The 24,419-nt window shown below is 38.7% G+C and overlaps 1 protein-coding gene, 1 long non-coding RNA gene and 1 pseudogene across 4 annotated transcripts in view; 1 reads left to right on the top strand and 2 right to left on the bottom strand.

Moving 5' to 3' along the window:
- The window catches only part of LOC135363669 (ubiquitin-like FUBI-ribosomal protein eS30 fusion protein), a 6,349-nt pseudogene extending 6,017 nt beyond the window's left edge, over window positions 1-332 (bottom strand).
- Window positions 1-23,416, top strand: part of LOC129045968 (uncharacterized) — a 25,167-nt gene extending 1,751 nt beyond the window's left edge. Inside the window, exons 2-4 of one of the 3 annotated variants that reach the window (XR_010409607.1) lie at window positions 13,993-14,129; window positions 15,460-15,509; window positions 15,592-23,416. This is a non-coding gene — a long non-coding RNA (uncharacterized LOC129045968). Of the gene's footprint in view, window positions 1-13,973; window positions 14,130-15,459; window positions 15,510-15,591 lie in introns of all 3 variants that reach the window. The other 2 variants (XR_008506512.2, XR_010409606.1) reach the window with 2 other exon arrangements.
- Window positions 22,756-24,419, bottom strand: APELA (apelin receptor early endogenous ligand). Its single transcript, XM_045879358.2, has 2 exons — window positions 24,210-24,419; window positions 22,756-22,844 (listed from the first exon to the last, which is right to left on the bottom strand). The coding sequence occupies exons 1-2, from the start codon at window positions 24,283-24,285 to the stop codon at window positions 22,756-22,758; spliced, it is 165 nt and encodes a 54-aa protein (XP_045735314.1). The 5' UTR covers window positions 24,286-24,419.

Genomic DNA, 24,419 nt, shown 5'->3' with positions numbered 1-24,419 from the left:
AAAAACTTAGTTTTGTAATACTCCCAAACGTGTGGTGAGGAGTGGCATAGGTAGTTCTTGTGGATTCTCAGTGTACAATCAAATAACAAACTTCCAAAAAAAAAAAAAACAAAAAAACCCCCCAAACTTCCAGATGAGGTTGAGGATTTTTCAGAGCCTCAAATCAACCTCACCACCACTTACCAAGACTCCTTGGAATCCAATTATGATTTTATAGTAGGATGAGAGCTTAGATGTAAGAAGATGCCAAGGCCAGATCCAGTGTTCTTTCCATGAACATTCTGGCCGGGTGGAAGCCAAGAGTGGAAAATGGGATACAGACCTAAAGTTTACAGAGTGAGGTCATTTTGGGAAGTGAGAACAAAGGGAAGACACAAAGCCTGGAACTCAAGACTCCAATATGCTAAAATAAGGTTCTTCTTACTGAACTAGAATTACTCACTGTTTCCCTTTGCTTCAGGCTGTAACATGGCTCAGTTGATCCTATCTTTATTTAAAAATGTGATATCTTGTTCATCATGCATTTTGGGGTGTTTTTATTTTTCTCAAAAATGGTATTGAACTATTATCTTGTTTAGTGAGGTTTTGAGCACACCCTTAAATTTGGTGTCCACATATTCTAGTCCTGGCCCTGGGAAGGAGTAAAAACAGTGCAGGAATGGACCAAAGACTGCACTGATTTCAGAGTTTGGAAGGAACTGAGCCAAGAGACAAGGATCAACACTTAAAACTCTTATTTGGTCCACCACTCGCTGTCTGCTCCACTTCACTGACTCACCTCTTGGCCCCAAATTGGGGTGGCACCATTACTTCTGATCCCCTCAACCATCTTGATTAAACTATGTAAAATCTATTTTCCTTTGTGTTCTGAAAATGTTAGAAATTACAAAGAACTTTTAGTAGAAACTTTTATAGAAAAATAATAAAACAAACTCCAAATCACAGGGAAAGTAAAGTTTAAAGTGTTTACAGTACACGTATTTGACACTCCTCTGGTCTCCGCCTCCATTATCATCAGTGAATAAATTCGGCTCCATTGTCACGGATTTGTTCTGGTATGCCACTTTCAGTGTACACGTGACTAGTTGTTGAGCTTTTATAGATTTTGAGAGAATCTTTGCCCTTACTCTGAAAATCCTGAATTAAGTAAAAATCTGCAGTGGCAGGGTATAAACAAAGGATGTATAGTCTTAAATGCCTCAATTAAAAGGAACAAAAAATGAAAATAAAGACAAGTATCAGAAGTGTTTTTACCATGCTGTGCTCAACACTTTGAACATTTCTTTCTTTTTTTTTTTTTTTTTAAGATTTTATTTATTCATTTGAGACACAGAGATAGAGAGAAAGAGAGCATGAGCAGGGGGAGAGGCAAAGGCAGAGGGAGAAGCAGGCTCCCGGCTGAGCCAGGAGCCCAATGTGGGGCTCGATCCCAGGACCCTGGGATCATGACCCGAGCCGAAGGCAGACACTTAACCATCTGAGCCACGCAGGTGCCCCAACACTTTGAACACTTCTTACACAAAATAAGGACAACTAGACACTTGAATGTTTATTGAAAACTTATTGCAGTTGTATGAGCAGAAATCTACAACCATTTAATTACCTTACAATGGTATGGCTGGTTTTTAACTTTGTGAACTTGAGTCTGAAAAAGTGTTGGCTTGTATTCAATGAGATGTATCTGAACTGTATATTGTTTTTCTTTTTTTGGTATAAAATATATAAACAAGTACATGTTTTAATTATAAATGTAACTAATAATAGCTTCTGTTTCTACTGAAATGCACTTGCGTAAAGGAATTACAATTTGTCCGGAAAATTATTTAGAATTTCCCCAAAGTACCCAATTTAAATGAGGTTACCATATTTCATAAAACATCTTTTGTGTTTAAAGTTAATTACAGTGCTTTATAGAAACACTTTCCATCCCAAGAGACACCATTAATAAACTATGAAAGGGAGATAAACTCTGTGATTTCAGAATTTCTATCTCAAATTCTTTATAGTATACCAATCCGACCTTTTATTTTATCAAAATAAGGGTTAATGGTTTACGGTTTCTTCCACTCTATAATGTTTACAAAGCAAAATTTTTAATCAAGAAAAGAATTTATAAACTTCATACCTGGAATTAACTTGGTCAAATAATAACTTTATGGCAATGAGCTATCTGTCTTTTAATAAATACAAATTAAGAGTGAACTTAACAACTTGGGAAGACCTAACGTTGGGAAGGAAATAAAACATTGGCTTCTTATAATTACATGATGAGAGATAGATTCAGAAATGAACATCTTAGTATTTCAAACTTTCTTTTATGACTTTATGGATATTTTTCAAAATAAAAAAATACTTTCATACACATTAAAGCCTCTAATATAAAATTGCTAGCAATTAATAGCTTCTTTCTTAGTCTCTCCATATAAATAATCAATGAACCAATTAATGTATCCCTATTCTGTAAAGCCGAATGGTCAAAGCGTTTGATTAGAGATTTAGCATTTTTGGGAAAAAAAAAAAATCACTCAAACATATAAATACTTATTTTAATACTTTTGGAGAATTATAGAACTATGAAAGAAAAATTTTAATTCTTGTACTTTTTATTATTAGAGAGTTCTAACACATTAAAAAGTATTTTTCTTTTTAATTCCTCTAAGAATTGTAATATGCAGAAAAAGATGAGAGATTTTTGTTATGCAAGCAAATAATTGTGCTTCAGACTGGAATTGCTTTTGAATTTATGTTATTTTTCCCTCTAAAGGGAAACCAGGAAGAAGGGAACCCTGTAAAACTAATAAACCATCCCAGGTGTTTTCAAATGATTCCCTTTCATACAGGAACTTGTAAGCAATCACACTATGGTGTGGGTGGGTATCTTTCCTTCACTTCTCTTCTGGCAGACCAGGTGCGGTTATCTAGAGAAGGTCTACACTGGGAAGGCAAAAGGAGAAAGAAACATAATAAGAAATGCTATCCAGCAGACCAATTTACCCATGCTTAATTTTTTTAATAGATAATGAGTTATGAAAATTTACCAAGGTTTTTCAGCACTGAGAGCAATTTTATATTTTCTTACCTTTCAATATAGAAACAGCACCTCTATTTCTTCAAGTCTGAATTTATGTTATTAAAGAGTTTTTTTTCATTTATTTATTTTTCACCTAATAATCTCTTTTTGCTCAGTGACCCACATTAGCAGTCTCGGCTATTTTTCCCAGGATCCTGGGATTGAGCCCCACTTCAGGCTCCTTGCTCAGCAGGAAGCCTGCTTCTCCCTTTCCCCCTCCCCCTGCTTGTGTTCCCTCTCTGTGTCTCTCTTTGTCAAATAAATAAGTAAAATCTTTTAAAGAAAAAAAAAGAAATCTTTTAATGTTATGAAACTATTTAATAATTAGTACTTAGCAATAGGTTTTAAATATATGGTAGGGCAACATATAACTAATTTTTTAAAGAGAAAAATGGATCTTTTACAGGAAGATAATCATTGGTATCAAGGTTTCCCTAGGCAATTTGTTTTGGCCTCCTTCTGAAGACATGAAGGCAGCCTCTCGGTTCATTTTTGGAAGCTTCCATGTCCTTAACATTTTACTTCCCTGACAGTCACGGTGAGGTGTCAACTACAATGAATTTAGCAGTAAAAAAAAATGCAGGTATGCCTCTTCTAGAAATCACCTCAGACTGCCTAAATTTAGAAGATAAAAATGAGATGGGTTTCTTGCTTGTCAGATTAGCAAAAGTTAAAAACATTGATAACACCCAGTGTTGGCAAGTGTGTGGAATAAGGATTCTCACAACTTGCTATTGGAAATGTAAGGTGGTGTAGCTTTTCTACAGAGCAATTTACTACTAGGTATCCATGTTTAAAATATGCACAGCCCAGAAGCACCCGGCTGGCTCAGTTGGTAAAGCAAACAATTCCTGATCTCTTGGGGGTCATGAGTTCAAGCCCCACGGTGGGCGTAGAGCTTACTTAAAAGACAAAAAAATGCATAGCCTAGAGGGTTCTTAAATGATGGTATAAGGAGCTCTGTGACCCTTCCTTCTAATGAAACAAACTTAGCTGGTGAAAATAAAATTTTTTTAAAAGTTTATTTATTTATTTATAAACTCTACACCCAACGTGGGGCTTGAACTCACAACCCTGAGATCAAGAGTCGTATGTTCTTCTGACTGAGCCTGCCAGGTACCCCTGAAGTTTTCTTTAAGAAAGTATTTAAAGGGGTGCCTGGGTGGCTCAGTTGGTTAAGCACTGGACTCTTGATCTCAGCTCAGGTCCTGATCTAGAGTTGTGATTTCAAGCCCCACATTGGGTTCCACATTGAGCACGGAGACTAGTTGAAAAAAAAGTTTTTAAAGTCTCTGGAAATTGTCTGAGGGAATACAGCAAATGGAGAAACATTGATTCAAGTGCTGTAAATGAAATGTTTGTGTGCCCCCAAAATTCATATATTGAAACCTAATTGGCAATGTGATGGTATTTGGAGGTGGGGCCTTTGGAAAGTGAGTAAGCCATGAGGGTAGAGCCTTCATGGCTGTGATAAGCGCCCTTATAAAGTAGAATCCAGAGAGCTCCTTAGCCCCTTCCACCATGTGAGAAGACAGATATCTGTGAACCAGCCTCTGGAATGTTGTTCATAAGCCACCTAGTCTATGGTATTTTGTTAAAGTACCCTGAACAGACTAAGACACCAAAAAAATCCACTAATGACAAAAACTGGAAATGGTAAATAAAAAGGCTAATATAATAACTCTACATATAAATATATACTTCTTCTCCCTCCTTCTCTCAGCCTTAAAGGACCTAAAATTGTAGAAAGTAATAATTTTAACAAACTTGTATGTGTAACATATATAGATGTAATGTGTATAACTATAGTGAAATTAAAAAAAGAGAGAGAATACAGCTATATAGGTATTTCTGTATATCATGGACTTAAAAAGAGTATAATCTGAAGTAGATTCCTATAAATTCATATATTGTTTAAGTCCTAGAGCAACCACTAAGAGAGTAAAATAGCAGATACACGGTTGACCCTTGAACAACATGGGTTTGAATTACATAGGTCCACTTACACACGGATTCTTTTTTGATATGGTACTATAAATGTATTTTCTTTTCCTTATTATTTTCTTTTTTTAAAAAAGATTTTAATTTATTTATGAGAGAGAGACAGAGAGCAGGGTGGGGTGGGGGGAAGAGCAGAGGGAGAGGGATAAGCAGACTCTGCACTGAGTTGTGGATCCTGACGTGGGTCTCAATCTCACGATCATGAGATCATCACCTAAGCCAACACCAAGAGCCAGATGTTCAACCAACTGAGCCACCCAGGTGCCCCTTATGATTTTCTTAATAACATTTGTTTTTATATAGCTTACCTTATTGTAAGAATACAGTATATAATACATATAATATACAAAATATACATTAATCAACTGTGTTTATATTATCAGAAAGGCTTCCCATCAATAGGAGGCTATTAAGTTTTGGGGGAATCAGAAGTTATACAAGAATTTTTGACTACACAGGGGGTCAGTGCTAATAACCTCCATGTTGTTCAAGTGTCAACTGTATATCCAACTATATCAATAATAACAATAAATGTGAATTTGGGTAGCTTGGCTGGCTCAGTTGGTAGAGCATGTGATTCTTGATCTCAGGATCATGAGTTCAAGCCCCATGTTGGGTGTGGCGCCTACTTAAAAAAAAAAAAAGTGAATCACTGAACGATCCATTCCAAAGGCAGATCTTGTCAGACTGAGTAAAACAAAACAAACATGATCCAACTGTATAAAAGACACACATATATTCCAAAGTCAAATAAGTTGTAAGTAAAAGGATAGAAAAAGACATGCAAACAGCAACCATAAGACAGCTGCAGTCAATGTACTAATGACAAATCAAACAGACTCTAAGACAAAAATAGTTACTAGAGAAAAAGACATTTCATAATGATAAAAGGAGTCAACTGAGGAAGATATAAGAACTATGAACATATACGTACCTAACCACAGAGCCCCCAAAATACATGGAAGCAAAACTGACAGAATTAAAAGGAGAAACAGATGATTCAACAATAGGATGAAGTTAGAAATCAACGGCAAATAAATTTGAAAAATTCACAAATATGTGGGAATAAACCACACGCTGCTGAACAACCAATGGATCTAAAAAGAAATCACAAAGGAAGTAAGCAAATACTCTGAGATGAATATGAAAACTTACAGGATGTAGCTAAAGTAATGCTTAGACGGAAATTTAGAACTCCAAAAATCTGTATTAAAAGAGAAGACAGATCTCACTCACTATGGTAACATTTCACCTTAACATACTAGAAAAAGAAGAGCAAATGAAACCTAAAGCAAGCAGAAAAAAGTAAGGATTAAAATAGAAATAAATGAAATAGAGAATGGAAAAACTATAAGGAAAAAGAATAAACCCAAAGTTGGTCCCTTGAAGACATCAACAAAATTGATGAATCTTATCTAGACTGACTAAGAATAAAGAAAAATTCAAATTACTAAACTCAGAAATGAAAGTGAAAACATCACTATTGACCTTACAGAAACATTTTTTTTTTTAAAGATTTTATTTATTTATTTGACAGAGAGAGACACAGTGAGAGCGGGAACACAAGCAAGGGGAGTGGGAGAAGGAGAAGCAGGCTTCCCGCTGAGCAGGGAGCCCGATGTGGGGCTCGATCCCAGGACCCTGGGCCCATGACCTGAGCCGAAGGCAGACGCTTAACGACTGAGCCACCCAGGTGCCCCCTTACAGAAACATTTTTAAAAGATTATAAGGAAATACTCTGAAAAACTGTGTACCAAAAAATTAGATAACTTAGATGAAATGAACAAGTTCCTAAATTGATACAAGGTACCAAAATTGCTGAAGAATTAATTTAAACATTTTTTTTTTTTAAAGTACACTCTACACCCAATGTGGGGCTTGAACTCAAGACCCCGAGATCAAGAGTCACATTTCTACTGACTGAGCCCGCCAGGCGCCCCAGAAATAAAAAATCTGAATAGGCCTATAACAATAAAAATGAATGCATTAGCAATTTAAAAAACTTCCCACAAAGAAAAGCCCTAGGTATGATTTCACTCTTATGTGGAATTTAAGAAATAAAACAGATGAATATAGGGGAAGGGGGGAAAAAAAGCCAAAAACAGAGAGGGAAGAAAACCATGAGAGACTCTTAACTATGGGAAACAAACTGAGGGTTGCTGGAGGGGAGGTGGGTGGGGAATAGGGTAACTGGGTGATGGGCATTAAGGAGGGCACTTGCAGTAATGAGCACTGGGTGTTGTATCCAACTGATGAATCACTGGATTCTACCTCTGAAACTAATAATACAGTATATGTTAATTAAATTAAACTTAAATAAAAAATTTAAGAAAAAAAAAGGGAAAAAAGAAAAGCCCTAGGCCAGATGGCTCCACTGGTGAATGTTACCAAATATTTAATATTTTAATGTCACACATGATTTCAATAGACTAAAAGACAAAAATGCATGATAATCTCAACAAATAAAGAGGAAAAAAACCAGTTATAACTCAATACTCCTCTTTCATGATACAAAAACTTTCAACAAACTAGGAATTAAAGGGAACTTCTTCAAGCTAATAAAGGACATATTCAAAGATCCACAGTTAACATACTTAATGATGAGAGACTGAATGCCTTCCATCAAAATCAAATAAAGACAAAGATGACTATTCTCATCACTTCTATACAACATTGTACTAGAGATTCTAATTAGGGCAATTAGGCAAGGCAAGGAAATAAAAGACATCCAGATTAGAAAGGAGGAAGTAGGGGCGCCTGGCTGACTCAGTCAGTAGAGCATGCCACTCTTGATCTTGGGGTTTTGAGTTCAAGCCCCAAGTTGGATGTAGAGATAATGTAAAAATAAAATGTTAAAAAAAAAAAAAAAGGAAGATGTAGAAGTATCTATTTGCTGATGACATGAGCTTACACATAACAGATCCTAAGGAACCTACTAAAAATTATGAGAATGAGCCCAAAATTTCACCAAGTTTACAATATATAGGATCAATAAACAAAAATCAAATTGTATTTCTATATATTAGCAATGAACAATTAAAAAATGAAATTAAGAAAATTCCATTTACAATGGCATCAAAAGAATAAAATACTTAGGAATAAACTAAACAAAACAAGTGAAGGGGTGCCTGGCTGGCTCAGTCAGGAGAATGTGTGACTCTTGATCTCAGGGTTATGAGTTGGAGCCCCAGATTGGGTGTGGAGATTACCAAAAAAAACTAAATAAACTTTAAGAAACAAACTAAGTGTAAAACTCATATTCTAAAAACTACAAAACATGGTTGAAAAAAATTAAAGTAAATTTGACTAGATGGAAATATATCCCATGTTCTTGAGTTGGAAAACTTAATTGTCAAGATGGCAATATTTTCAATATTGATCTATAGATTCAACACAATCCTTTCCAAATCCCAGCTGGCTCTTTGCAGAAATTGACAAGCAGATCTTAAAATTTATACAGAAATTCAAGAGAACCAGAATAACCAAAGAAAACCTTGAAGAACTACAAAGTTGGAGGACTCACGCATCCTTATTTAAAAGCTTGCTCTAGGGGTGCCTGGGTGGCTCAAATGGCTAAGCGTCTGCCTTCGGCTCGGGTTGTGATCTCCAGATCCGGGGATAGAGCCCCATGTTGGGCTCCCAGCTCAGCAGGGAGTCTGCTTCTCCCTTTCCCTCTGCCTCTCCCTCCACCTCTCTCAAATGAATAAATAAAAAGTTTAAAAAATGAAAAAATAAAAATATAAAAGCTTGCTATAGGGCACCTGGGTGGCTCAGTCAGTTAAAGCATCTGCCTCTGGCTCAGGTGGTGATCCCAGGGTCCTGAGATCCAGCCCCGTGTTGGGCTCCTTGCTCAGTAGGGAGCCTGCTTCTCCCTCTCCTGCTGCCCCCCACTCATGCTTGCTCTCCCTCTCTCTCTCTAGTGCTCTCTCCCTGTCAAGTAAATAAATAAAATCTTAAAAAAAAAAAAAAACTTGCTATAATACTACAATAATCAAGAAAGAACAGTATTAGCATAAGGAATGACATATAGATCAATGAAATAGAACTGAGAGTCCAGAAATAAACCCTTGCATTTATGGTCAATTAATTTTCAACAATAGTGCCCACATAATTAAATGGGGGGAAAAGAATAGTGTTTTCAAACAAATGGTGCTAGAGCTGGATAACCACACAAATAGGAGGTTGGACCTCCCTCTCTCCTTACATCGTATATAAAATTAACTCAAAATGGATCATAGCCAGGGGCTCCAGGCTGGCTCAGTTAGTAGAACATGTGACTCTTGATCTTAGAGTAGTGAGTTCGAGCCCCATGTTGGGGTAAAGTTTACTTAAAAAATAAATAAATAAAAATAAGAATTTTTAAAAAATGGATCAAGCCATAAATATAAGTGATAAAACTACAAAACTTAGAAGAAAACAGAGGTGTAAATTATATTTGTAACCTTGGATTAGTCAGTGTTTTTTTTTAAGATTTATTTATTTACTTATTTATTTGAGAGAGAGAATGAGAGAGAGCATCAGAGGGGGGAGGGTCAGAGGGAGAAACAAACTGCCCACTGAGCAAGGGAGTGGGACTCGAGGGACTCGAGGATCATGACCTGAGCCAAAGGCAGTCACTTAACCAACTGAGCCACCCAGCCGCCCTAGTCAGTGGTTTTAAAACATGATGCCTAAAGCACAAGGCACCAAAGGAAAAATAGACAAATCAGACTCTAACAAAAATAACAAGAATAACACCCAGAAAGTCAAAAGACAACTAAAAGAATGGAAGAAAATAATTGCAAATAAAGTCCTTGTATTCAAAATATAAAGAATTCTTACAACTCACCAGTAAAAAGACAAATAAGACAACTGGAAAATAGGCAAAGAATTTGAAAAGACATTTCTCCAAAGAAGATAGACAAATGGCCAGTAAGTATATGAAAACGTCAACATCATGAGTCATTAGGGAAATGCAAATCAAAATCACAATGAGATACAGTAGTCCCCTCTTATCCCGAGGGATGTATTCCAAGGCCCCCAGTGAATACCTGAAACCATGGATAGTGCCAAGCCCTACATATACTACGTTTTTTCTATTCATACATACCTATGATAAAATTTAACTTATAAATCAGGAACAGTAAGAGATTAACAATAACTAATAACAAAATAGAATAATTATAATAACTATAATAAAAGTTATGTGAATGTGGTCTCTCTTTCAAAATATCTTATTATACTATACTCACCCTTTCCTGTAGTAATGTGAGATGATACAATGTCTGCGTGATGAAATGAAGTGAGGGGAATGACTTAGGCACTGTGATATGGTGTTAGGTAACTACTGACCTTCTGAAGACAGGTCAGGAGGATCATCTGCTTCTGAACCACAGTTCACTGCAGGTAACAGAAATCATGGACAACAACATCATGGATAAGGGGGGTCGGAGGGACCTACTGTACCAACCTCTAAGATGGTTATAATAAAAAGTGTTGGTGAGGATGTGGAGAAATTGGAACCCTTATATACTGCTGGTAGGAATGTAAAATGCTGCAACCACTATGGAAAATAGTTTGGCGGTTCCTCAATAAGTTAAATATAGAATAACCATATAACCCAGCAATTTCACTCTTAGGTATATACCCAAGAGAACTGAAAACATCTGTTCAAACAAAAATTTATAAACTAGGGGCACCTGGCTGGCTCAGTCAGTAGAGCATGCAAGTCTTGATCTTGGGGTCATGAGTTCAAGCCCCATGTTGGGTGTAGAGATTATAAATAAATAAACTTAAAAAAATTATAAACGAATGTTCAGAGAAGAATGATCCCTAATAACCAAATAGTGAAAATAATAATGACTGGATAAACAAAATGTGATTTTTCTATACAGTTTTATTTCGTCATTACAAAAGAATGAAGTACTGATATCTGCTACTATATGGATGGGTCTTGAAAACATTAAGCTAAGTGAAATAAGCAGACCATAAAAGAAAAAAATTTTAAGAAAATTTATATAAAATGTCCAGAATAGGCAAATCTGTAGGGAGAGAAAGTAGTTTAGTAGTTGTCTAGGATCAGAGAGCTGGGGAGAAATGGGGAGTGCCTGCTAATGTGTATGAATACTTCTTTATGGGGTGATAAAAATGGCCTCAAATCAATTATCGTGATGTTGCACAACTACTTAAATATAGTAAAACCCATTAAACTGTACAACTTAAATGAGTAAATTATACATTATGTGAATATCTCAAAAAATTAAAAAATATGCATGTCCTAGTGATTCTACTTTTAGAAATGTTTTGTAAGTAAATGCACAAGTGTTTAAAGATGAGTGCATACATGTTCATTGCACCATTCAAAATAGCATAAATAAATAAATATCCATCAATAGCCAAGTTAAATAAATTAAAGCTGTTCATACAATGAAACTGAAGAGTCATTCAAGATGACTGTCTTCCAGGGTGCCTGTCTGGCTCATTTGGTAGAGCTTGCAACTCTTGATCTTGGGGTTGTTAAGTCTGAGCCCCATGCTGGGTGTAGAGATTACTTAAAAAAAGACTACCTCCAGATCTACAGATAAATAAATCTAAGCTTAGCAACCTCAAGAGGCAAGGTAATAAATGCATTACACATGTGTTTAAATTATATGTGTGTATATTTATACATAATTTTTGTATATATAAAAATGTTACTATTAGAGAAAAAAATGAGTACATATAAAGGTGAAAGCTCTAACACAATTTCCCTTTCTTTCTACGATTTTATTTATTTGAGAGAGAGCGGGGTGGGGGGGGGGAAGAGGGAGAAGTAGGCTCCTCCCTGCACAGGGAACACAATACAGGGCTCGACCCCAGGACCCCAGGACCATGACCTGAGCTGAAGATGATACTTAACCAACTGAGCCACCCAGGTGCCCCATTTTTCTTTTAAGATTTTATTTTTAAGTAATCTCCACACCCAATGTGGGGCTTGAACTCACAGCCCTGAGGTCCAGTCGCATGTTCTACCGACTGAGCCAGCCAGGAGCCCCTACAATTACACTATAATGAAACATGAAACCTAAAGAACTCCAAAGTCCCTTCCCAAAGTTCCTTGGGCCAGGGTAATGAGAGATGTTATATATGGCACACACACAAAAGTGAAGTGACATTTGACCAAAATCTTCTTGATTGAGTAGGAATAAACTAGGTGAAGAGAAGGGCTAGAACATCCTAGATCCTATGTCCAGGGAAATGTGTGAAAGCTCTGAAGTGAAAAAAGGACATACTTGAAAAACTCACAGACACAGCCGGTGAGTCAGGTCAGATAAGGTTGGAGAGAGAGAAGTGCTTGATTATGCACTGTTTTGTGGGCTACATTAAGAATTTTATTTTGGGAAGAAAATAAAAGAATTTTATTTTGGGGCACCCAGGCTGGCTCAGTCAGTGGAGCATGAGACTCTTGATCTTGGGGTTGTAAGTTCAAGCCCCGTGCTGGGTGTAGAGATTACCTAAAAATATTAAAAAAAAATTTTTTTTTATAATTTTAATCCTAACAGTAATGAGAAATCACTAAAGGGTCTTGAGTGGTATGAAGCTATAAATATGAAGAATGGATAAAAGAGAAGCAAAAGTAGGTATGAGGAGGCTGGTGTAAGGCAGACAGCAGTGAGGCTTGGGTGGTGTGAACTAGAGATGAAATAAGTCTGGAACAGGGAGACTGAATATACAAATGGACAATGGCCAGACCATAAAACAGAACTCTGACCTGCAAACTCTATAGCAACCAGTCAAGGAAGCCAAACCATAACCTGTGTAGCAATTGGCCTCAAATGGTCAAGATTTGCTCAGTAACTACCAGGTTCTCTAATTTTGCCCCTTCTGTCCTCTGATTCCAATTCAGGACTAAGGAAAGAAAGCCATATATGCACCCCGAACCAATCACATAGGAAGCCCTACTTCTAGGTAGCCCAACTCCAACTTCCCCATACCAACAACTTCCAATCAGATCATACCCCAAAGCTTTCCCTTTTTTCACTACAAAACTTTCCAACTCCCTTGCCTATCTCTTGTCCTCAGCCAAAAACAAATGACAGTAGCTGACTCCCTTGCTCCAGCAAGCTCTGAAAAATAGGCTTTACTTGTTCTCATTTGGATGGTCTTCTCCACCCCCTACCCCCCGCACCCCCGCCCCAGAGTATTATCAGTTAGTGTAAAGAGGTGATTGAGGTCAAAGGAATGGTTGAAACACATTGTGTTTTTTTGTTTTTTATTTGACAGAGAGAGACACAGCGAGAGAGGGAACACAAGCAGGGGGAGAGGGAGAAGCAGGCTTCCTGCCGAGCATGGAGCCCGATGCGGGGCTCGATCCAGGACCCTGGGATCATGACCTGAGCCGAAGGCAGACGCTTAACGACTGAGCCACCCAGGCGCCCCAACACATTGTGTTTTTTTAACTACACTTCATTTAAAATAAAAAACTAAAATAGGGGTGCCTGGGTGCCTTCGGTTCAGGTCATGATCCCAGAGTCCTGGGATCGAGCCCCACATAAGGCTCCCTGCTCAGCAGGGAGCCTGCTTCTCCCTCTCTGTCTGATCTTCCCCTGCTTGTGCGCGCTCTCTCTCTCAAATAAATAAATCTTAAAAAAAAAAGTAAAACAAATAAAATGCTGAAACCTAAAAAAAAAAAGAATGGTTGAAACAGAGTAGAAGATGGTAGAGGAAAACTGTAACTTGCAAGCCTTTTAGGATTAAGCCTGCCTAGGAGCCAGAGGGTTAGCTGAGAATTTAGCAGAAAAGTAGTAGCGTCAGAAATTTAAGGTCAGGGATTTTTGCAGACTGAGTAGTCAGTTGTCCAATTCTGCTGAGAAATAAAAAGAATAAAAAAACCTTAATTTAGAAAGCTGAAGGTGACTGATGGCTATTTTATTTTATTTTAAAGATTTATTTATTTACTTCAGAGAGAGACAATCTCGAGCAAGACTCTGTGCTGAGTTCGGAGGCTGAAGGCGGGGCTCGATCCCAGGACCCTGAGATCCTGACCTGAGCAGAAATCAAGAGTCAGCCAGTCAGCCACTTCACCGACTGAGCTGCCCAGGTACCCCCATGGCTATTTTAAAAGAAGGTATAAGACAGATTAGAGTGGATTGAGGTGTGAATGGAAAATAATGGATCAGACAGGATGCCTGGCTGGGTCAGTCAATAAGAGCATACAACTCTTGATCTCGGGTCGTGATGAAGGATAGTTGGAAGGCAGGCAGGCCAGCAGTGACAAGGCTCTCCCTAACCCTAAAAGGAAACCACACTTAAAAGGATTTTACACCACCCTGGAAGGAGCCCTCCACCCTTTCCCATGTGACAAAAACCTGGTTGGACGACGCAGCCAAGGAGCCCATAAAAACCTTTAGACTTAGAAATTCTGCTGGCAACTCTCTCGGGTCCCCTCCCTTCTCAGGAGCTTTGTACTACCACTTTACTATCACTCAACAAACTTGCTTTGCTGCCTACCAGTCCATCTGGTCTACCTCTTCATTCTTCGAAGCGGCATGACCAAGAGCCGTGCACCATGAACACTGACAGAGAAAAAAACAGTGAGTTCGAGCATCGTGTTAGGTGTAGCGTTTACTTAAAAAAAAAAAAAAAGGTAACAAAAATATTAAAAAAGAAAAAAGAAAATGTGGATCAAAAATGAGGAGTACAAAAGACTGGCTTGAGACCATTCACTGAGAAGTGCATGGGTGTGTGTGTTGTTTTAGTATGTAGTCTTATCAGCATTTATTTTATTTTTTTAAGGATTTTATTTATTTATTTGTGAGAGAGAGAGTGCAAGCACAAGCAGGGGAAGCGGCAGGCAGAGGGAGAAGCAGGCTCCCTGCTCAGTCCCATGCGGACTTGATCCCAGGACCTGAGCCAAAGGCAAACGCTTAACCGATTGAGCCACCCTAGGCCTCACTCTTATCAATGTTTAAACCTGTATGTTGATACATAATCCATAGAGAAAGGAGAAGGAAGAAAATGTTTTAAGTGGCAGTTTCAGATTCCTGACAAAGTGGGAAGGGATGGGCAGGACCTACAACACAAATGAAGGAATGGCCATGCTTTCCATGGCAGCAGGAGGGCAGAAGAAGATGGGGGTGAGCAGGGTGGGAAGTGGATTAGATGGGATTCTAGTTTGGTGCTGGGAAGTTGAGGGATACACCCTTTGATGACTTCTCTTTTCTTTTTTTAAGATTTTATTTATTTATTTGACATTGAGAGACACAGCGAGAGAGGGAACACAAGCAGGGGGAGTGGGAGAGGGAGAAGCAGGGAGCCCGATGTGGGACTCGATCCCAGGACCCTGGGATCATGACCTGAGCCGAAGGCAGATGCTTAATGACTGAGCCACCCAGACACCCCAGTGACTTCTCTTTTCTTTGTAATATAAGAGGCAAGGCCATCTGCTGAAAATGCAAAGGAGAAAGGCCTAAAACTAGAGGTGAGTAGAACTTGCTTGCTGGATGGTGAGTGGGAGATGATGAATTTAAAAGTGGTTCCAGTCTGACTTCTGTATTCTCCAGCAGCAGGAACATGCCTGGATGAAGACTTCAGGATTCTTCCAGAACAATGTGATGAAGACAGAGCAACAGGGTGACCTACAATGTTGGCAGCAATTATGGAAATAATGAATTATAAAATCTTAGCGGGAGGAAGTAAAGACTCGCGAGGACCAGTGGGTCTGGAGAAGGATGGTCAGCCCTTTGGAAGGCCTGATGAATTTGGATTAGCCGCTACTCAAGAGTTCAGTTTGTCAGTTAATGTTAGGAAATAAAGCTTAAAATGTGTGTTAGGGTCTCATTGTAGTAAGTCTTAAATGCTAAGATAATAACTCAAAGATTCACTTCATTTCTGTTAGCAACATTTCTGGAATGCCTGCTATATTCGGGACACTTTCATCGGCTAACGATGCAAAGATCAATACAACCCACTGCTGAGAGGTTCGCTAAGCCACTCCATGGTACTGCTGCCTCTGGATCCATTTTGTGTGGCCAAGTGGCCTGCAGGGGCCTTGCATGACACCAGCCCCTCCGGCAAGCTCCTGTGGTGAGCAGCCGCAGAGCCACCCGCAAAGAAGCAAAGAAATATAAGTTCTCGGTATCACTTCCCCAACAGCCCTTGTGATCAAATCTCCCTTGCCTTCCAGGGCCTGTATATATTACGTACCCCTTAGATAAGAACCCTTGTGGGGCAACCCCCCCACCCCCCACCTCTTTTGGTTTGAATTGACCGGATCAGACCCCAGCCCAGGAACCCCAAAGCACTCCACCCAGTCCCTAATAAAGGCATGTGCCTCTCTAGGTCTGCATTCTCCCTTGACCTCCCCAGGTGGCCCCTCCAGGCATGCCCTGTTCTTCCTCCAGGACCTATGAGTAATACATTTCTCTATTACAGTTTACTTATTGGCCAGCTTTTGAACTAAGGCTCACCAGGCTCATTGTTCTGTACTAGGTGCTCCACTTAACAAATGTTAATGTAACAAAGCAGAACACCCACCCTCTGCCTTCAGGGAATTTACAGCATGCTGGGAAGGGAGGAGTACAGCCAGTTAAGGTGCTACAATGCAGTGAGTCAAGTTCTTTGTGACAGATTATACAAACAGGTTGAGAGAAAATGTAGACATCTAATACAATTGGTAGGGGTATCAAACTCTGGGACGGTTTCTTGAAGGATGAATTAATAGCGAGGAAAAGAGTCAGGTAAGGACACTGCAGGCAGAAGTATACTTTGAGGAACAGCAAGAGGTGAAGAATAGACTAACTTTAAAGTGATGTTAATAATAGTAAAGAGCTACTATCGATTTAGCAGTTACCATGTGCTAGGTAGGATATGACAAAGTTAATACCATTACTAGCTCCATCTTACAGGTCTGGAAGTGGAGGGGTTCTTAAGGAGGACGAGTGACTTACCAAGGACCACCAGTGAGTGAGCTTGTGGTCAGAGCTCGAATCCACAATGGCTGGTGTTAATTCTTTCTTATCCCCTCTAGGAGAGGGAAGGGGAGAAGAGGTAGCAGATGATGCTGGAGAGGCATATTTTGTAAGGTCTTGTTTCTTAAGTTATGGGAGTTCTCACTGTCCCAAAGGCTACAGGGACAGTTAAGAATTTTAATCAAGATGTGACATGGTCGGATTTTCAGTTTAGGAAGAATCGCATGATAAAAAAAAAAAAAAAAGGCTTTTCCCGAACTGGAACTGGAGGCTGGAGTGATCAGTTAAGGAGCTGAAGTCCTGCTGGAGAGCTATAACAGGTACTAAGAGAATGAAATGATAGGCCTGGGAAACCAACTAGAACTGAGTATTAGAGCCCCGGCAGCTCAGAAATTTACACTGAGGGACACCTGGGTGGCTCAGTGGGTTAAGTGTCTGCCTCCAGCTCAGGTCATGATCCCAGGGTGCTGGGATCGAGTCCTGCACTGGGCTTCCTGCTTAGCGGGGAGTCTGCTTCTCCCTCTCCCCCTGCTTGTGCTCTCTCTCTCTCTCTCAAATAAATAAATAAAACCTTTAAAAAAATTTTTAAAAATTTACATTGTGAAGGTAAAATGTGTATTTCTTAGCACAGTTTGATACATAGTAAACATATAATATATGATAGCTCTACAGTTATTCTCCAAATTCTGAGAACACAGGAGACATATCTGAGCGGGAGGAATTGAAGAGTTTACTTTTAAGTGTGCATTCATTCACTCATCAAATATTCTGTGGAGCTTACCACAGTCACTGGGCATATAGTTGTGATCAAAGCAAAGTCTGTTCTTACAGAACTTACATTCTAATGAAGAGGGGCAGATACTAAACAATAACAAGGTAAATATGTTATATCAGATGGCAGGTGTCATGGAGAAAAATAAACCAGGAAAAGGGAAATAGGAGGTATCCCAGGTAGGATGAGGTACTTTTTTTTACATGAGTTTATTTTTGTATTGCTTATTTATTTTTTTAATTTTTAAAAATGTTCTAAAGATTTATTTATTTGTTTGGGAGACAGAGAAAGAGAGAGCCGGCAGGGGGAAGAGGGGCAGAGGGAAAGAGAAACTTAAGCAGACTCACACAGAGCACAGAGCCCGACGTGGGGCTCAATCTCACGACCCTAAGATCACGACCTGAGCAGAAATCAAGAGTTAGGCGCTTAACTGACTGTGCCACCTAGGCACCCTGGTATTGAACTTGAAGTGACTCAGAACAGCTAAGGTGATTCCAAGGAGGCAAGTGGACATCCCGTACAGGTACCGAAAGGAGTAGTGATTCATCTCTGAGATAAATAATCTAAAGGGAGCATGGTATCATCACCAAAACCAAGGAAAATCTATTCACTGTTTGACCCATAGCAAGATAACAGACCAGAATCAAAATGTGTTCACTGGATTGAGAAGTCACTGGAGATCTTTCCCAGAACGCAGTGGGGAGCAGACAGTAAGAAAGGAAACAGGCACCTTTTCAAGAAATTTGACTATGCAGAGAAGAACATGGGCTAGTCCCTAGAGAGCACTATGGGGTCAGTGGTGAACGTGTTTTCCTCTTTTTAAAAGATGAAACAGATCAGTTGTGACATATTGAACAATCTGAGGAAGAAAGGGAGTGATTGTTAGATCAAGGTTCTTGAGGTGCAGAGAGATTAACCACGCCCAGGAGAGGAATCTCTTAAAAGACTACAAAGGGAAAATATAAGTATAGCATATGTAAATGTAGTTTGAGTGAGTCTGATTTTAAAGCTTGATGATCTCCATTTTCTCTGGGAAGAGAAATTATCTCTTGTCGTGAGTGGGAAAAGGTTAAGAAGTTCGAGGAAACTGGAGGTCATTAGAGGTTTAAATGTAGGTGAATGGGGATCAGAGGTGCCTAAAAGTAAGTAGAAGAGTTTTTCCCAGGGGCACCTGGCTGGCTCAGTCGGAAGAGCATGGGACTCTTGATCTTGAGGTTGTGAGTTCAAGCCCCACACTGAGTGTAGAGGTTACTAAAAAATAAATAAATAAAAAAACTTGAGAGTTTTTCTCAGAAAGTCCTGCTAATGTTGAAGATAAAATGCTCCACAAAAGTAGAGATTCTGTGCTTTAGAGAGTTGGCTTTCACAGTTCAGCCAGAGGCAGCATGGAATGAGAAGGGCCGAGACAATAAATAGGACAATTACAGAAAGAATTGGCAGGCAGGGCTAGAGGACTGGTCAAAAGAGTCAGAAGCCCACAACTTCGAGGGGGTAAGAATAAGGCAGAGAATAGAGAACATATAAGTACTTAACGTTCTGAATGGTAATCAAGAGTGTCAAGAGAAGATTAGCTGGTCTCAATTTGAACTAATGTATTAAAATGTACCTTTACCAGGGTGCCTGGGTGGCTCAGTCAGTTAAGCATCTGACTCTTGGTTTCGGCTCAGGTTGGGATCTCAGGGTCATGAGATCAAACCCCTCACCCGCCCTGCCTTGGTGCTCAGTGTGGAGTCGCTTGAGATTCTTTCCCCCTCCCTCCTCCTCAGGCCTCCTTCCCCACCCTCCCACCCCTGTTCATGAGCTCTTTTGCTAAAATAAACAAAATCTTTTTTAAAAATTAAAAAAAAAATAAATCTACTTTACCAGAAACCTTTTAATAGCCATTGCCTCTGGGAAATGAAAAGGGGCCAAAGGTTAGACTGGGAGACTTTTTACTTTTTACATTTTTTCATACTGTTAGGAAAAGATTTTACACCATGAACATATGTCACAATCATTAAAAAGCTAGAGAGGGGTGCCTGGCTGGCTCAGTTGGTGGAGCACATGACTCTTGATCTCATGAGTTCAAGCCCCATGTTGGGTGTAGAGATAACTTAAACAAAAAAAAAATGAGAGTATGTTTTAACAGGTTATGTAGTTATCTGGAGTATGTATGTATGTATGTATGTATTTATTTTAAAGATTTTATTTATTTATTTGAGACAGAGAGAGAGAGAACACGAGCTGGGGTTAAGAGCAGAGGGAAAGGGAGGAGCAGATCCCAAGACCCTGGGATCATGACCTGAGCTGTAGGTAGATCCTTAACCAAATGAGCTGCCCAGGTGCCCCTAGAGTACATATTTATAAAGAAAAGCATTGATACAGTGAGATTTTATGGCTGAAAGAGGAAAATTAGAATCTAAGGATCCTACCTCATTTTCCACTCTAAAACTCTCAAATTAGCCTGTAAACTTGGATTTCCTGACACCCTCTCTCTTGTTTTCCTCCACTCTAATTCACTTAGGGCTCAACGTGATGCCAACATATTTCAGCAAGAGAAAACAGTTATCAAGAGAATGAATTTTAGGGGCGCCTGGGTGGCTCAGTTGGTTAAACGTCTGCCTTTGGCTCCAGTCCTGATCCCGGAGTCCTGGGATTGAGCCCACATCGGGCTCCACGCTCAGCGGGGAGCCTGCTTCTCCCTCTCCCTCTGCCTGCCACTCTGCCTACTTGTGCTCTCTCTCTCTGTCAAATAAATCACTAAAATCTTTAAGAAAAAAAGAGAGAGAATGAAATTTACACAGCATAGATTTCTCTAACTCAGTTGTACAGGTTGGGAAATGTCACTGAGGATCATGGAGGAGGACTCTAGGAGCTGGTAAAAGTTACATAGTAATGATAACAGGGCATTCTTATTAAGGGAGCTAAAAGTCTAAGCTATTTGGAAGGTTAATCTGGACAATTTCCAAAGTCAACTGTTTACCTTATCTATCCTTTTCCAGTTTTACATGACCCTAGCTGAATCAAATAACAATGTGTGATTTTTATCTAAAACATGCAGAAAACAGGGGCGCCTGGCTGGCTCAGTCAGTAGAGCATGTGACTCTTGATCTTGGGGTCGTGAGTTCAAGCCCCACGCTGGGCGTAAACCTTACATAAAAAACACTTAATAAATAAACAAACAAACATAAAACATGCAAAATACAGAGGCGGATAAATGAAAGGGGGATTCTGCCTTAGAGTTTCACTACCTAGGTCTATAGTGATTTAGCCAGCCGCCAAGTTGTTGTGTTGCAGGACATACAAAAAAGTGTGCAAGTATTTAGGACAATGAGGATTATGCTTTCACATCTGAAGGTAGCATTTGTTATTAGAGCACTCGTTGAGCAAGATCTTGGAAAATTATCTTAATATTTATTCCACACAGTTCTTATGCTATCACTGGATTTCAAAATGGGAGTTTTATATATTCTTTGAAGAACCTATTAACTGGAATGCAGGACTAGGCTAAACAGAGATGAGAAAATCGATGCTGTAAGCTGAGCAGGCCTTTACAGCAATCAGCCAAATTTTGTAAAGGATTGCTTTTATTAAATGGTTTACAAGGCTTTTATTTAGATTTTCCTTTGATTTACAAATCTGGTTTATAGATCAAAGTTTTCCTTAACTTTGCCAATTCAAATTTCACTACTCTATCTTGTTTACTTGCGACCCTAGTTTTTAGGGCAGGTGGTTTGCGGAGAGAGCTGATACCACCGGTGGCTACCTGAGGGCTTTGCTTTGCTTTACGTAAGGTATCTTTCTCGGTATATGCAGGAATTCCCTTGCTACTGCCAACTGCCCCCTCTCCTCTTTGTTATTTGTGGAGGCGTGCTGGGAAAGTCTTGAACTTCTCCACTCCTCCGAAGCACAGATTTTACCGCTATTTATATGTGGGACTGAAATGCATTATTGACATATGCCAAAGGATTTTTTAGCATCGAAAACGTTTCAGCCCCTGTTAATTGGCTTCTCAGGAATTTCTTACTGTATTTTTCTGGATTTTTCCACCAAACCTATTTTTCTTATTTTGATAGCAAAGGGTAATTTGTTACAGATACAGGTGTAGAGAACTTGGCTTTTTGTCTTAGCCCTCTTGATAAATGATTCCTGAATTGCTCCTTCATTTAATGTCCCACTATGGGACTTTCACCAGGTTTGAAAAGCATGTATTCAACAAGAGGCGTGGCAACCATTCTCCTTGAATGAATGGTGCCATAAACACAAGAGTCTACAGACCAACTGAATAAGCTAATTCAGCAATTGCCTATGTATGCTAACCAGCTGAGGGATATTTCAATGGCATTTTTTTAAAGGATGATATATTTTATAAGAATTAAAGAGCTTAAAATAATTACAATGGAATGCCAAGTCACTTATTTTTTAGTATGAAGAAATACACACTTGGGCAGTGTTTGAAGTTAATTGGTTCAAGCAGTATTACTGGTAGTGGTAGTGGATAAAATCATTGGCCTTTCAATATGTAAATAAAAAAAAGAGAGAGAGAGAGGAAAGGAGCAAAATTCTATTTAGAATTTATCCTTAAAGATGCAACAACCATCAAGACCAATTCTATGAGTAAGGCTGGAAAACTGCCATGGTATTAATATTAAATTGTTTTTATACATTAAAAGAAATATTGTCAAGAAAAACTATTTTAATAAATTATTTAAATACAGAGAATGGTACATCATTTATATGGTGTCATTGAGCAAATATGTCCAAATGCTTTCAAGGACACAGTGGTCTTAGTGGGAAATGTGCTTGTTCTGGATAGCATACAGAGCTATTCAGTGTTTTTCAAAACACATGTTTAAAGATACTGTTTTGTTTGTCAGTATGCATCCCTTGAACTGGTATCACCTTAAAGGTATTATCATATTACAAAATATAAATGGACCTTCTTTGATATATCTCATCTGGAACATTGCCTAGATGTAGTAAAACAATTTTCTATCAGAAATACCTCAGGGGAAAGGCACCCGTGAATGGAGAGGCACACATCTTCTCTGAATGCAGTTGTGTCTGTGCAATTTTCTTCTCATTGCCAAATTAGCTGAGAAAAAAAAAGGGAAATATTAGGAGCATTTTTCAGAAAATGAACTGTTGTTTAATTGGGAGAATGTGAAGGGACATTTTGCATCCAAACTATGTTGTGATTATTTGCTACCTGTTCAGATGTGATTGTGACATAAAAATTAATGTGATGCAAAAACACGAAATATATTCCTAACAGCTCATGTTTATAGCAGGATCTATTAGTAGTAACCTCCTCCTTCCACATGACTTCTTCCTAAATGCTCTTGGACCTTTCATCTTACGTAATGAATCAATCACAGATATTTTATAAGAACATTGTCCAAGGTGTTCTGTAGTTCAGAAAAGTTTGATTAGCAATTGCTATAAACTGTAAGAAGGGGTCAGCTGTTTTCTGAATTGCTGATTTGCACATTCTCTCTTATTTATGTACAAGGACAAACTGGGGGACGTCATTTGAAATAACCTCAGTGATCAAACTTCTGATTAACTAAAAGGGAGAGACTGAATTTTTAACCAGTTATGCACCCTTTTCTGCTCCAAATGGAGAAGTATATCACCAACTGAATAATATAATGTATTTGGAATAAATATTACCACCTTTCTATTTAAATGTGGGTTTGCCTTTTCCTGAGTCAGAAAACCTAATTTTTTTTACTTGCCAGTGCTTTGAAATCTTAGATATCTGGTTTTGAAGTAAAAGCACATTAGAATGACTGCTTACTAATTCTTGTTGGTTAAGAACAACACAACACAGATCATCTTTGAAAAATGTGTCAAACCAATTAATATTATCTTGACCATAAATACTTTTGACATTTTTGGCTGTATTAGCACAATAATACTAAAAATTGCATTTTTAAAGTAAGACATGTAATTATATAACTAGAAATAACAGCTTTCATAACTGTTTTAAGATTTCATCTGCATTTTGTCACATGATTTTTCTGTTGTTAATTCAAATTGTTAACATTGCCCCACTCCAGCCAGCAACATGTTCTTCTAATCAACCGCTTTGGATTTTGGATTTGTATTTTGGATATCCGTAAAAGTTTGTTGACCTCTGTAATGAATAGACCAAACAGTTCCATTTCTTTTTTACTTATAAGGGCAACGTATCTAAAATAGCTAAGGAATCAATTTTCTTTGAATTTAGGAAAAACAGTGGCAAAATATTTATCATCATTTAAAAACCCACCTACTTTTTAAAACATTCAAATAATAGACCTAACAGGAGAGATAACATACTCCTGAAATCCTACACGCTTACCAATACCTCTGAACACACCTAAGTGATTTTGAGCAGGACCATGATCATGCTCCCCACCCAAGGGCCCAAACAGGCAGAACCAAGTTACTCGGTACACATGTATCAAAGTCCTACCTGGTCTCTGTCCGTTGATAAGAAGAAGACCCATCGCGAAAAGCAGAAACGCAAAAAGAAATTGTTGCAACCTCATTTTTCTGCCGCACTAAAGCAGAGCAACAGATCTCAACGTAAACCAGTCTTGGAATAGTCTGTGCGGTGTCTGCGTGTCTCCGCTCACATTCTACTGACGAACCTCAGACAACTGCCAGAAAGGTTAATGATCAC

Source organism: Mirounga angustirostris, unplaced genomic scaffold (genome assembly GCF_029215605.1).
Source record: "Mirounga angustirostris isolate CCGP_5_RB_7025 unplaced genomic scaffold, mMirAng1.0.hap1 SCAF_2, whole genome shotgun sequence".
In the NCBI taxonomy this organism is placed as follows: domain Eukaryota; kingdom Metazoa; phylum Chordata; class Mammalia; order Carnivora; family Phocidae; genus Mirounga; species Mirounga angustirostris.
Note: the sequence above shows the minus strand (reverse complement) of the source record. Positions and strands in the feature narration are given on the sequence as shown.

Bases quoted from the DNA above. Each gene is read 5' to 3' on its own strand.
- APELA (XM_045879358.2), bottom strand. From the start codon at position 24,285: ATGAGGTTGCAACAATTTCTTTTTGCGTTTCTGCTTTTCGCGATGGGT. The intron at 22,845-24,209 runs GTAGGACTTTGA...TTTTTTTCTCAG, and splicing joins TATCAACGGACAGAGACCAG to CTAATTTGGCAATGAGAAGA.